This window comes from Taudactylus pleione, unplaced genomic scaffold (assembly GCF_031769625.1).
Source record: "Taudactylus pleione unplaced genomic scaffold, aTauple2 ptg000937l, whole genome shotgun sequence".
NCBI lineage: Eukaryota > Metazoa > Chordata > Amphibia > Anura > Myobatrachidae > Taudactylus > Taudactylus pleione.
Genome location: NW_028285338.1, coordinates 651,421 through 667,055, shown reverse-complemented (window position 1 = coordinate 667,055; position 15,635 = coordinate 651,421). Strand labels below are relative to the sequence as shown.

Below are 15,635 nucleotides of genomic sequence, written 5' to 3'. Positions count from 1 at the left end.
GGTTAGTGTATGAGTCATATGTTCGACAGGGCCAGAAATCTCTGGAGAGTTATGATAGGCTTGATGCAGTGACATGCGTAAGCAAATTTAAATAAAGAAATGAACCCAGGGAAATATGCGAGGATCCACAGCAATAGAACAATTGTTTAATTGTGGTTCACATGTTTTTTGAACAATAAAAGCGAATGTTTCATCCGTACGTATTCTGCGGGTAAACACAAACACGGACAAGAGTAAAGTTTCTTGCATTGTGTTGAAAAAAACAAACAATTAAGCTAATTGATACATTGATTGACATGATACGATTGATGGAGGTAGGCAGAATAAAGGAGCAGGTAATCGACATCTGACAAGGCCACTTCCTGTTTATACTTGTGCGTGCGTTCCTTTCAAGCCATTTCGGGGATGTACGCTCGCTATTTCGTACGCTCGTTAGTTAGAGGAGGGGTCGTCAGAGTTTTGGGAGGAATTTTAAATGCGAACGAAAATACGAGCGAGCCATTGAATTTAAATATTTTTGTACGTACACCTAACGTACGTGCGCCCGCTTGCGAGTGGGTCTGAATGAGGGCCTATGTTTGACATAAATAATTAGTAATGGCACTAATACGATTGTTATTCCCTTATTTCCTCTTTAATATATTTACTCCATAATGAATATTTTCTTATAATCACACTGCCACAAATGTCACTCCTTTACAAATTGGAGAATTATCTCCTATATTAGTGTATTCTCATACTTGACTAATCCTTTTAATTAATATTTTTTCTCACACATATATGTCATTTTTTTAAAGACCAATACTTTATGTTAATATTCTTGGATCCTATGATAAGGATCTCTGATCACAGACACCATTTAGCTCTCCTTTTCGCGGCTGCCATAATGCAGCCTGTACTAAAATCTGGAATGGATATGAAGTCCATGTCTCGACACCGGCAACCCGAAGGGAGAAGATTCTGATAGGGCAGGTAAGTGCCCTATCCCTACCATCCCCCCCAGTAACCCTAACCCTCCCTTATTGGTGCCTAACCCTAAGCCCTCCTTACTACACCCTAAACCTAACCCACCCAGGGGGTGCCTAACCCTTAGCCTCCCTCCTAGGGGTACCTAACCCTAACTTCCCCTCCAAAACCTAAACCTAACCCCACTACACTCCCTAAACCTAACCCACCACCCCGCAGCTGACTGTAAGCCCTCCTTACTGTACCCTAGACCTAACCCACCCATGTGGGTGTCTAACTCTAACCTCCCCATGTGGGTGCCTAACTCTAAGCCTTCCCCCTAGGGGTGCCTAACCCTAACTTCCCCTCCAAACATAACCCTAACCCCACTACACTCCCTAAACCTAACCCACCACCCCACAGCTAACTGTAAGCCCTCCTAACTGTACCCTAAACATAACCCACCCATGTGGGTGCCTAACCATAAGCCTCCCCCCTAGGGGTGCCTAACCCTAACTTCCCATCCAAAACCTAACCCTAACCCCACTACACTTCATAAACCTAAAATACCACCCCGCAGGGTGCTCCTAACTCACCTCATTCAGGCTGGCGTCCTTCGGCGCTCTGGTGTCGAGATTAAGATAGACGTCGGTATTTTGGTGCCTATCTTACATCCCTTCTCGGAATTTCCTTGTTGGTATTGAGACCAGCGGCCCCTAAAATCCCTGCCAGCCATGTCTGCAGTGAATACAAGGTGTTTCTTTCTACTTAGATGAATTACTGGTGCATGCCATGTACCCAGCTATCCCCCCTCTGTTATCTGACTGGACGGCTCCTCTCCTTCACTGTCCTATGCATTTAAGTGCAAGATAATGAATAGTAGAAACGATCAGCGGTAATAAATGTTACTGGCTGTTGTTTCCAAGGGTTACAGTGGAACACGTCTCTCACTCCTCACCCTATGTCTTAGGTAAGAGGGGAAGCAGCAGAACTGTGCAATACAGGTCTTTTATACCCTGACTTTCTCTCCTACTAGCTGAATGGGAATAACTAAGTGCAATGCTAATAGGATTGATTGCATTAAATTATATCATCATAGAGCTATTTTTTAATTTATGAAAGCAGTGACAACAACACTGATATACTTTGTTCCTGGGTCTATTTTATAATTGTTTTTGTGTTATATGTATTTCTATAAGTGTTTATATGTATGTGAAGTATATCACCTTTTCCATATTTTGCCATCCCAAGAAGGATGACCCCTCACACTCCCATTTGTATACCTTACACACCTTATCCCATCTATTTAAAATGTTTGACTTGTAAATCGATTTGAAATAAGTTTTTTTGAAATATGAAAAGTTATATTTTAAGTGATTGATTACTAATACAGGCTATAAGGGTGCTCCATGATAGAGTCTTGCAGGTCACATAGATCTTCGCTTTGATACTGCCATGCTATGTATGTACATAAGCAGAAAAGAAAAGGTAGTGCTCATGGAAAAATTATAACATTCAACAAAGTAAAATCACTAAATGCTATTATTTAATGCACATAAAAAACAAGAAATACAATATTATGTAGCACAGATAAAATACAGCAGAATGAAAATTGACACTGAATGCAATAAACAACAATGTTGCAAAAATGTATCAAAGATATTGATGCCACTGAAAAGTCCACTGCTAACCGCAGTAAGAGTCACCTTATTCCCATTCCTATGTTAATCCCCACTAATAAGAGTTCCTATGTTAATCCCCACTAATAACAGATCCACTTGGGTATGGCAAGTGCCTTATGTACAGGGTAATCCATTAGGTATATAGTTAACAGTACACTGATAGAGGAAGATCCTCCTGGAGAATGATAGTCCAGTATATAGTCCTCAGATGATACAGTGATTGGTATAGCTTCTATGCCACTATGCCCAGGGTGGAGAGGAACTGCACAATGTGATGGTAAGATGGAGGTTCGGTCTGGGTGCTCTGAGGTGAGTCCAGAATGTAATTTGTGGAGGGTTAAAAAAATAAGTATTTCTAACAGGAAAAATCTGCCCCATGGTGTGGTGAAACGCGTTTGTTATACTTACTTTTATAACCATCCACTGTCCCCTGTTCTGGTAGCTGCTATACTCAGCATACCATCTCAGCACCCACCAATTCCCTGTTAGGTATATTTCCCACATGCTATGTATGTAATCATTTCCAGTACATAATTGTTCTACATGTCTCACCCAGGTGTGCAAAGATCATATCCATGGCTGCTGGAACTTCTAAGACCTTTCAGTGCAATGATATGGTCGGCCAGTACGTGAACATTGTTATACCTGGAAGAGTAGAATATCTCCATGTGTGTGAGGTGCAGATCTTTGGAATTTCTCTACCTGATGGTAATTATTCTGCTTGGTATGAAGAGCATATTGCACAGCAAAGGTTTCTGTATCTTGCATAGGACTAAAATAAAAAAATTTAATATAATAAAGTTGTAATTAACAGTATAACTTTAGTTCAGTAGAATTGTATTGTGTGTGGTACTCTACTGAGTTAGCAAAGCTTGATAGACACTATACTGTATGATTGTGCATTAATGGAACCTGCGACCACCATATAGTGTGTACACACAAATATTTGTGTAGTCACATTTTCCATTTGATGTTCTGCACATCCTTTAGATTGTAAGCTCTCTTGAATAGGGCTCTCTTCCTTTTTTATCTTTTGTCAATTACCCCTGGAAGTATAACTGTCTGCACTCTGATTGTGGCTGTAATTTGAATCACCTTAATTGTATCACACTAACATCAGGGCTGTGATCACATAGAGCTCAATGTCCTGATCAGTGAGGGCAGAGCTGAATTTAATACCCACACTTAATATTCTCTTTTAACTGCCACCACCCATGGTAAATACAGAAGCCACAGGTCCCACTGTATTACACTGAGACCAAAAAACATTTGTTGGGCAATCACACAGTAACCAATCTAATATAAATTGTGATAAGAATAAGGTAGGAGTCTCCTCTCCTCGGGTAGATGGGCCCTTGAAAACACACAGCAGCCAGGAAACAGCACTTCAGTCCAGGGTTTCAATGTAATTAGCCTTTGATAGCTTATTGTACAGTAAAAGAAAAACATAATACAAAATCCTAACCTGTCTGGTCTCTAACTAAACAAACAGGATACCTCTTCCATAAAGGGTAGGACCTTATGCTCCTACCACAAACATAGGCATATGTACAGTACTCATGGTCAGTAAATCTTAATATCTCTTACCAAGCCTGTTTCTCCAGGTAGTGAGACACTGAGTAATAACCCTGACACACCTTTATCAGCCTCTCAGAGGTGCAAGTGCGTAATTAGCCTGCTCTGAGTCTGTAAACCCAAAAAGGCCAAATGGATGGAGCCTGTCCTCACTCTCCATCCATAACCTCAGGAACTCTTTACCAGTTTTTCCAAAATCCCAAATACTTTAAGTTTTTTTTAGTCACAATATATATACCGCAAAGTGATCTAAGCAACATGCATATATTGCTCTGCAGAGTAGATTAGACACTGAACAGAAAAAAACTAATAAGGACATGAAAGAACTAACATATATGTATTAATGAATACAAATGCATAGAGAACAATGTGCAGGGAGGAAGACTACACCTAAGAATGTGATTGAATTACACAAAGAGCAGCATCTCTGTCAGGACAAAAGCTGCAGCTAGATGACACCAACCTGCAGCCCAGTTGCACAATATCTGTCAGTTTAGGGTTTCAGATACAAGTCAGGACCTTTGGACTGGGCTGTTGAGTCACAAAGCAACAGTGGTGGTTGTATCAGGAGTCTACTCATAGGTGTGACCCATGTGGGAAATGCTTGGTGCCTTCAGAGAGGTCAGTGGAACCTGGAAGGCTTCAAATCTTCCCCTGGAACCTATAGAGTGTTACTCAACCCCTTACCCTGAATACAGGAATGAAGGGTGGACAAGTGTTTGAGAACTCAGGGGACAGAGCAGTGAGTAATACAGGTAATCAGTACCCCATCTGGAATCTGCTAACTGCAAGAGAAAGGTGGAGGAAGTCATGTGAGCATGACAGACAGGTAGAGACTGGATACTAGCGCTCACCTGATAAGAGTCAACATGGCTGTGCCCATGTTAGGGATGCATTGACAGCTCTCTAGGCTAGAATGTCCCTCCTTGATAAAGGACCACTTTGCAAGGTAGGTATGACTAAGTCCTGGTTTCGTGACAACAATGTCATGGAGGCATCTGAGACGTGTCATGTCCAAAGTATGATACCAGTTCTATAAGTACCGCACTGACTGTGCTCTTAGACATATGGAGGCATAGGATCAAATAAGGATGAAGACTAAAGTTTGCAAACCTCCAGGAACCACGAGGACAGAATAGCAATTAATTCATGAATGTTAAGTGTTGGCAAACTGGACGTAAGCATGATACAAAAGGAGTAATGCAGCTGTGAAGTAAGAAGGCAACAGCGATCATACATGGAAATTAATTAGGTAATGCCAGAGACAAAGGCTATCAGAATCAGGGCTCACAAGAATTGATAAACCAAAGGTTAGAGACATGATTTACTTTCAACCAGTATGTGATACATGGTAAGTAGATATGGCTAAAAGATGATGTCTGATCCAATCAGCATGTGAATCCCTATTTGTGTGCACTTGAAACTCATATTAACCAGGCTTGCCAGAGCAAAGTGTAACAGTACACCTATAATGGTGGGCTTGAACACGCATTGCCCAGGTTACTTGGACATCTCCTTTGAAGTTTTTTCACCAAGTGCAAACCCTTCCTTCCAAGGAGCCAAAGTCAACTTAGGCTTCTAAATTATGAATACTTCCTATGACATTATTAAATTCAGAATATCCCTGATCTCAAACTCCTTTTTGATCATCTACTACCAATTCCAAACTCTTATGAGCAGATAATGAGACTTAATTCAAGACAATTGGTTTGAGAAGTGACACCTGAAACTATTGGGAATTCTACCATGAGCCAATAACTTCAATTTATAAGAGACAGGATTGATCTGACTAATGATGGTACTGTATATGGACTGATGTACTGAGGTGAAAACTTCATAGACTAAACCCTCGACCTGATGTTCTTAGTGGATAGCCAGACTCTCATGCCAGTAACAAAAACTACTCTAATTCATTTTTTTTGGTCTGTACTTTATATATGGCAGAAGTTTGAACCAAATCCTTCCTCACATGTGTCCAAATACTGGAAAAAGATCTTATCATGGGTGCTACTGCTAGAACATTGTCAGGAACCTCTGGCACCTCAGGAAGAGCTGGGAGCCTGCTATATACATGAAAAAGGTGACTTCAAAGATGAATTTTGGTAATGTTTGTAGTGAGCATACTCTGCTCATGGCAGCATATCCACCAAGTTTTCCTGGTTGGCCACTAAGTATAGGTGGATACAAGTCTCCAGATCTTGATTGACACTCTCTGTCTGGCAATTGGATTGGGAATGTAACCTGAAGTAAAATCCAACTGAATTCTAAAAAAATACCCACCAAAATTTGGATACAAAGAGGACACCTCTGTCCAAAACTATTTCTTTAGGGACCCCATGCAAAGTGAATATCTGCTTAATAATAGTTCCCTCAGGGAAGTCACTGCTGTTACCCCTGAGAGGGTTACAAAATGAGTGTGTTTTCAAAAATGTATCTACCACAACCCATATAGTCTTGCTAGCCTTCCTTGTCAATAATCGAGAAATAAAATCTATACATACAGTATATGTGTCCATGACACAGCAGGAATGGGTAAAAATAATTCCTCAGAGTTTTGTGTTGAGCACATACTGGGCTAGAGTAAAGAAAATTCTTAACACCCTTCCTAATAGAAGGCCACTGGCATTGTACTAATACTGTGAACATTTTTTGATTACTTATGGGTGACTGGAAAACAAAGACTCATGAGCCCTTCTTAATTTTTTTCACAAAATCTGTTGAGCGCTATAGATTTACCAGAAGATCTACTTTTCTATGTTTGGGAAGCAGCTACAATACATTTGTGATTAGCGATGGGATTGCTGTCCTTCTTGGCATATTTTTCCCCACTTGACAGAACTTTCTAGAAACAAACATGCATGGGTGTAAACAGCCATCCTCCCTCCTTTGAGACGGGAATGCTTCTACCTAAAATGTGGATGCACCCACTTCCAAAATATGTTTTTTGAGTTATCAGTATTGGGGCAGATGTGATATGAAAAATATTCTAAGGTCTTGGGATGCCAATCCTTGAAGTTTGCACCTTTATGGGTAATTTCCATTAATGGGGTCTACAGTGTAGAGTAGTCCTTGATAAAATAATGAGTATAATTAGCAAAACCTCTGGGTAGCGTTCAATTCTGAAGGCACTTACCAATCAATAATAACAAAAGTCCAAAATGGAGGCCTTGCCAATATGGAACTAACATTTCTTTATTTTGCAATAAAATTTGCTTTCTCACACTCTTTTGAGAACCTTTCTCACTGACTTGACATAAGAATCCATGTCCTTAGAAAATATAAAATATTATCAAGATATACAGTATGACTACATATGTGTACTCTAATTGCTCATAAAAATTTGAAAAACATCTGGCACATTGCTGAGACCAAAAGGCATAACCTGAAACTCACAGTGACCATCTCTGTTGTTAAATGTAATAAGCCACTTGTCCCATTCTCTAATGCATATCGTTATAAGTACCCTTCAAATTGAACTTAGAGTATATTGATTCTATCAAAGAGCTCTGGGCCTGATTCAGAGCCGCTCGTAAGCGGCCGCTCGCCCGCTCCGAGCGATGTTCGCACATCTGCGCATGCGTATGGGTCGTAATTCGCATGCGCAAACCAGTCATTGCGGTCGGAAATCGTGTGTTCGCAAAATAGCGAGTGCCTGCTAATTTGAATGACAGGATGAGGCGTTTGTGGGTGGTAACAGGGGAAGGGGCTTGAAAACGGGGAGTGGAGATCCGAACGCAGGCATGCTAAACGGTCAAAACGGGAGTTTCAGGGGTGTGCATAATTAACAAAGCAGCGTCATCGGCCACGTCACTTGGTTGTCTCTTAGCATGATTGCGGTAGGAAAATTGAACTGTTCGCATGATTGCGGTAGGAAAATCCAACCACAAGCACTGCGAGCAGTTCAGACGCCTTTCGGTGTACTCAATTAATCTAATAAATAGCGGAGATGACGTATGATGCGAACGGCCAGGGTTCGTCTTTACAAAATAGCGAGCGCATATTTTGTTCGCTCGCTCAGACATAGAGGCGTCAACAGACTGCAAAGAGCGAGTGCTCTATTTAAATATCTGGCCCCTTTTTCTGAACGAGCGAGCACAAATAGCGTCCGGCTCTGAATGAGGTCCACTGTTATCAGAGATCAGTTGTATTTACTTAGTAATTGCATAAAGAACTCTAATAAATGCAGCTTCTCAAATCTTCACTTTTCTTTTTCTCAAAACAATAGTTGGGGAAGTTACAGACTCTACGCTCATACTGTTAGCACATTCTCACTGCACAATATAAGCAGGACCACATGTTCTTTGAAAATAAGGTTTCAGGAACAAAGGCTGAATATTATTAAGAAATTTCAACTTCGTGAAGATTCCAAAGAGTTTTCTAATTGTCATAAATGGGACCCCAATGGCCTTTAAGTAGTGGGGTTACAACATATGGGTAACACCTAAAGAGGGAGAGACAGATATAGGAGCTCATGAATCTCTGACCTCCAGACTCTATTTCCAGAAATGATGAATGATAATATATCTGAGTCTTTTATCTGATTAGGTTTTAGTTAGCTTACCATCATCATTTAGGCTTTGGATCTATATGTATTTGAAATGGTTAGTTTAGTTCCCCTGTACATTAGTGGGATTGTGTTATCCCATCTTTTGGAGATTTGATTACAGCACAGCCATATCTTTGGTTAGGACTCATTCTTTTTTGGGGGGGTTATTAATTGATTACAAATAATTAGGAAGACAACAACATAATGAAAAGTTATTTATTGTCCACAAAAACATTCTATAGAATAGTATTATGACACCTACAATATTATAATCTTATGAGACAACTTGTTAATTAGTTTTCTCTGAAATAAAGTTGGAGGAGCACAAAAAGAAAAGCAGGAAAAAAAAGTATAGATTTGATTGTAACTACGATCACATTACGGAGTGAGCATCAGCAGGTAAGACTATGGGTCTCATTCAAACCCGGTCACAAGCACTGAGCGCTCGCAACCGGGTTGATGTTAAGGCCCTGCGCATGTGCAACGACCACACTGCACGTGCGCAAGCCCCGGAGCGAGAGAGAAACTCTCTCGCTCCGGAGCTCACTACAAAAGGGCCGGCTGTCAATGTTGATCGACATCTCGGCCCAATTTGTAGGCGTGGTGGGGAGGTGGTTTCACAAACGCCTGCCGTTTTGTGGGCGGCCACACTGACATCAGCAGTGATGTCAGTGGGGAGCTTCCTGCTCGATCAGAGCAGGAAGCTCCCTGGGGTTTGCGGTTGCCGAGACCCAACCTAAGGGTCTCGTCGCAAGCCCCGATGGTCACGATGGTCTTGACCATCGCGACCATCACCCTGGTTGGTCGCTAAGCTGTGGGTGGTAACCCACAGCTTAGCTAGCGACCAGGAGGCTGCACTTAAAAAATCAAGTGGCCGTCCTCATTCAGAGCTAGCGCTCACTTCTTGCGACCGCCTCTGAATGAGGGCCAATGTTCTCTAGGGATATTTTTAGTAGAGTAGTGAGATAGATAGATAGATAGATAGATAGATAGATAGATAGATAGACAGACAGACAGACAGACAGACAGACAGACAGATATGAGATAGATAGGTAGATAGATAGATATGAGATAGACAGACAGACAGATAGATAGATAGATAGATAGATAGATAGATAGATAGATAGATAGATAGATAGATAGATAGATAGATAGATAGATAGATAGATAGATATAGAAAAATATCAGACATGAGTGTTTAAAGCAACATCATTGTAATTTAGTTGTTGAAGGATTAGTTGTGGACTGAAATTTAATAGATGGCTTTAGTGGAACAGTGGTAAGGACATTGCCCAGTACAGCTAGATGCTACATTTTGGTTCCCAGGGTGCTACAGTATATGATAATATACCTTTGTTGGGATATTAAACCATACATAAATAATTTAAAATGATATTTATTCAAGAAATTAAACAGTCAATAAACAGAACATACAGAGCACAAGACAGAAGTGTATAATACGATATTTAAAAAAATCTTATATTTTCCACATTATTAGTAGGCGATATTCTTATATTCAAAGCTGCATGTGAAGATTTATACACATAATACACTTCCACTTAAATATTGGTTATATATTATTTCATAAAAATAGAGCCGATGTATCAGCAGGATTTTAACCAATTCTCTTTAATGTTTCAAGAATCATGTATGTTACTGTGGCCAATGACCTAAAATCCAGACCCTGCTTTTATTATATGCAAATAGCAGACACTGTTACAAGTTGTGTCTAAAAATATACAGGAGCTGATTCAGACCTGGACCCTAGAAGCGTTCCCTCGTAGCTGGCCGATGTTTGCATTCAGCTCATGCATATGCATCATAGTGTGCGTGCGCGAACCAGTGCGAAATATCAAGATGCGTTTGCTTGCCGAGCATAGACAGCCCAGCATAGACAGCTCAGCATAGACAGCCCAGCAATAGACAGCCCAGCATAGACAGCCCAGCATAGACAGCCCAGCAATAGGCAGCCCAGCATAGACAGCCCAGCATAGACAGCCCAGCATAGACAGCCCAGCAATAGGCAGCCCAGCATAGACAGCCCAGCATAGACAGCCCAGCAATAGGCAGCCCAGCATAGACAGCCCAGCATAGACAGCCCAGCATAGACAGCCCAGCAATAGGCAGCCCAGCATAGACAGCCCAGCATAGACAGCCCAGCAATAGGCAGCCCAGCATAGACAGCCCAGCATAGACAGCCCAGCATAGACAGCCCAGCAATAGGCAGCCCAGCAATAGGCAGCCCAGCAATAGGCAGCCCAGCATAGACAGCCCAGCATAGACAGCCCAGCATAGACAGCCCAGCATAGACAGCCCAGCAATAGGCAGCCCAGCATAGACAGCCCAGCAATAGGCAGCCCAGCATAGACAGCCCAGCATAGACAGCCCAGCAGAGTGAGTGACAGGAGAAGCCATTTGTGGGTGGTGACAGGGGCTGGCCTCTAGAAACGGGAGTGTAGATGTGAACATAGGCGTGCCTGAGCGTCTCAACGCCGTTTCAAGGGCGTGCATAATTAAAAGGAAGCATCATAGTACACGTCACCTGGCTGTTTTTTACACTCAAGTGATCGCAGTTTTTGCGGCAGGGTATAGTCAACCTCAAGTGCTGCTTTCGCTTCCGATGGTACCCGATGTACCGATGGTTGCATACACTTCCTGGAGATGACGTGCATTAGTGGGCATCTTAAGACAGGCTGGTGGGCATCTGTATACACAAAGAGAATGCACGCCAAGACGTAGTGGGCGTGCTTATGCCTTGCCGTGTGATTGCCTGCCATGCCATCACTTAGCCGAACTAGTATACACTGGCAGCGAAAGAATACATCTAGCGAGCGGTTCTGAATGAGCTCCACAGTTCCCTGGGGATTTTTCTCTGACATATGCAGTGATAGTAAGTAGCATTAAGCCAGCTCTCCGTTTATTGTTGTATAAGAGTAAGAGATCTGTCTCAGTGATCCTGTGAATTTGCTGTTTAGCAAAATTTATGTAACATAGATATGACAGATTTTTTTCATCCCGTGTAACACGAAGCATCAGGTTACGTCACCTGAACTTTATCCACTGTGATAATCTTGTATATGCACGCCAATAGTCACAGTCCCCATTATGTCAGTAGCTGATGGCTCAGGCTCAGCATTGTGATAGTAAGCAGATCAGGCACATCATGGTATAGCAGCTGTAACTGGTGGCTCGGTAATTGAGAGCGGCTCAGGCCAGGGTGGGCAACAGAAAACTTGGGGCTCGGTACACTAAAATCTCTGGGGCCCCCAACCCCGATTCCCCACCCCCACCCCCCCTTGGGAATCTGGCAGTCAGAATCCTCACGCCGCCACCTTGACAGTGTTAGGATACCGTTGGTCAGTATCCTAACCCTCCCCCTTCTCCCTACCTCTAACCCTCCCTCCCCAGTGCCTAAACCCAACCTTCCCCCTTAGAGCCTAACCATAACCCTCCCCTTAACCTCATTACTTACCTTCGGGATCCCAGCTGTCATGATACCAGCACCAGTATTCTGACAAGTGTGGGGATGCCGATGTCGGCACTCTGAACACCGGAATCCCTGCAGCCACACAAACACACATACATTTATATATATATATTACAAAAAAAGACAATAAAAAATAAGAAATGACAATAAGTAGTTACTTACCTGGACTAAGAGAGACCCTTTATACACTTTTCTGTTGGACCACCTAGAGAGGAGGACTTGGAGTGATCGGGGGGGGGGGGGGGTGGCGCGAGAGGGGGGGGGGCGGCAGTCAGACACTGTGGGGCGGAGTTGAACAACAAGCCGATGGTGAGGAACAGGAAGCAAAGGTGAAAAATGGTTGCTATCGGTGCTGGAGCAGTGCAGGGTAGGTGGGGATGCGGGCTCATGAGGGAGGAACACCGGCCCCTGCGTGTCACAGTGTGACCGGTGTGACTTGGGGGAAGGAAGGAGGTGAGATGGAGGGAGGAGTTTCTGCTGGACTGTTACTGCAGCTGTCTACAGCAGCACACACAGCCGGTTAAAGGTAATAATAGGTGACCATGTTGCTGATCCATTTTTTTTCTATCCCTGAATTCTTGGGGTCCCCCTTGTCCCACGGGGCCTGGTACTGGTGTCCCCTTAGTCCCTCCCTGTCACCGAGCCTGGCTCAGGCACAGCGTGATGTAACGATTTAACCACTGTGTGATGCAGCGGCTGTCTCCAGTCTCTGTAGCCGTATCTGGCCAACAGTGTGGAGCTTGTAGCGAGTAGTTGGGCATAGAATAGGATCCCCAGAGTCCTGTAACAGAGAGCAGCAATGCAGTTAGGCTCAGGCACAGCGTGATGTAACGATTTAACCACTGTGCGATGCAGCGGCTGTCTCCAGTCTCTGTAGCCGTATCTGGCCAACAGTGTGGAGCTTGTAGCAAGTAGTTGGGCATAGAATAGGATCCCTAGAGTCCTGTAACAGAGAGCAGCAATGCAGTTAGGCTCAGGCACAGCGTGATGTAACGATTTAACCACTGTGTGATGCAGCGGCTGTCTCCAGTCTCTGTAGCCGTATCTGGCCAACAGTGTGGAGCTTGTAGCGAGTAGTTGGGCATAGAATAGGATCCCCAGAGTCCTGTAACAGAGAGCAGCAATGCAGTTAGGCTTAGGCACTTTAGCCTTTTTCAAGTAATTGGTCAATTAGTTGATTAGATTTAACTGCTAAGTGTCCGTATTCTATGAGTGTAGCAGAGATGTTCTTAATAACTCTAATGTGTTCTGTGGACAAATACTTCATCCAGACACATAAAGAACAAAGCAATACATATGTATATATAGTTTTCTCTCACTGTCACAGCAATATATCATCTACTGAAAATGGAGCTCTTATACACCCAACCATTTTAATTAAGAATTACACAAAAAAAGATACATAAAAGCACAGACCTAAATAAAGGTCATATTCATACAAAATACATATACTGTATATATATATATATTAGGGGTGTGCACCGGCCACTTTTCGTGTTTTGTGTTTTGATTTTGGATCTGGATCTTTCTTCCTGTTTTGGATCTAGATTGGTTTTGCCAAAACCACCCTTCCGTGTTTTGGGTTCTGGGTTTTGTGTTTTGGATCTGTATTTTTTTGAAAAAAAGCATAAAAACAGCTAAAATCACAGAATGTGCTGGTTTTTCTTCTCCTATGCTATTATTAACCTCAATAACCTTAATTTCCACTCATTTCCAGTCTTTTCTGAACACCTCACACCTCACAATAGTGTTTTTATGTCCAAAAGGTTGCACCTAGGTAGCTGGATGACTATGCTAAGCGACACGAGTGGGCGGCACAAACACGTGGCCCATCTAGGAGTGATACTGCAGTGGCAGACAGGATGGTAGTTAGAAAAACTAGGCCCCAAACAGTACATAATGCAAAGAAAAAAAAGAGGTGCAAGATGGAATTTTTTTTGGGCCCTCCCACCCACCCTTATGTTGTATAAATAGGACATGCACACTTTAACAAACCAATCATTTCAGCGCCAGGGTCTGCCACATGACTGTGGCTGAAATGATTGGTTCATTTGGGCCCCCACAAAACAAGCTGGCAATTAATCTGTCCCTGCACAAACTGGCTCTACGGAGGCAGGATGTCGTCCTCATCCTCATCCACAGATTCCTCACCCTCTTCAGTGTTGTGTACATCCTCATCCTCACAGAGTATTAACTCGTCCCCGCTGGAATCCACCACCACAGGTCCCTCTGTACGTTCTGGAGGCTGGTCTCCCTGGAAGAGTTGATAATTCATTATTATGAACATCATCTTCTCCACATTTTGTGGAAGCAACCTCCTACGCCTTTCGCTGACAAGGTTCCCAGCTGCACTAAACACTCTTTCGGAGTACACACTGGAGGGGGGGCAACTCAGGTAAAATAGAGCCAGTTTGTACAGGGGCCTCCAAATTGCCTCTTTTTCCTGCCAGTACATGTATGGACTGTCTGACATGCCTACTTGGATGCTGTCACCGATGTAATCCTCCACCAATCTGTCAATGGTGACAGTATCATATGCAGTGACAGTAGACATGTCAGAAATTGTTGCCAGGTCCTTCAGTCCGGACCAGATGTCCAAACTTGGTCCTGCCTGCCTTGCATCACCGCCAGTGGGTTGCTTAGGATACCTAAGTTTTTTCCTGGCAGCCCCAGTTGCGGGAGAAAATGAAGAAGGAGCTGTTGACGTGTCATGTTCCGCTTCAGCTGACAGTGTTTTCACCAGCAGGTCTTTGCACCTCTGCAGGCTTGTGTCGGCCGGAAAGAGAGACACCACATAGGCTTTAAACCTAGGATCGAGCACGGTGGCCAAAATGTAGTGGTCTGATTTCAACAGATTGACCACCCTGGAATCCTGGCAAAGCGAAAGAAGGGCTTCATCCACAAGTCCCACATGCCGAGCGGAATCGCTCTGTCTTAGCTCCTCCTTCACTTTCACCAGCTGCTTCTGCAAAAGCCTGATGAGGGGAATGACCTGACTCAAGCTGGCAGTGTCTGAACTGACTTCACGTGTGGCAAGTTCGAAGGGCTGGAGAACCTTGCACAATACGGAAGTCATTCTCCACTGTGCTTGAGTCAGGTGCATACCCCCTCCTTTGCCTATGTCATAGGTGGATGTATAGGCTTGAATGGCCTTTTGCTGCCCCTCCATCCTCTGAAGCATATAGAGGGTTGAGTTCCACCGCATCACAACCTCTTGCTTCAGATGATGGCGGGGCAGGTTCAAGAGTGTTTGCTGGCACTCCAGTCTTTGGCATGCAGTCGCTGAATGGCGAAAGTGGCCAGAAATTTTTTGGACTACCCAAAGCGTCTCCTGCACGTCCCTGTCGCTTTTCAGAAAATTCTGCACCACCAAGTTTATTGTGTGAGCAAAACATGGGAC

At 43.3% G+C, this 15,635-nt stretch overlaps 1 protein-coding gene across 1 annotated transcript in view; it reads left to right on the top strand.

Annotated features, from left to right (window-relative positions):
- LOC148473302 (uncharacterized) overlaps window positions 1–15,635 on the top strand; it is a gene marked incomplete at its 5' end in the record, with an annotated part of 113,706 nt that overhangs the window by 41,089 nt on the left and 56,982 nt on the right. The window contains one exon of the mRNA XM_088459833.1: window positions 3,184–3,335. Within this exon, the coding sequence (XP_088315959.1) occupies window positions 3,184–3,335 (152 nt within the window). The remainder of the gene's footprint in view (window positions 1–3,183; window positions 3,336–15,635) is intronic.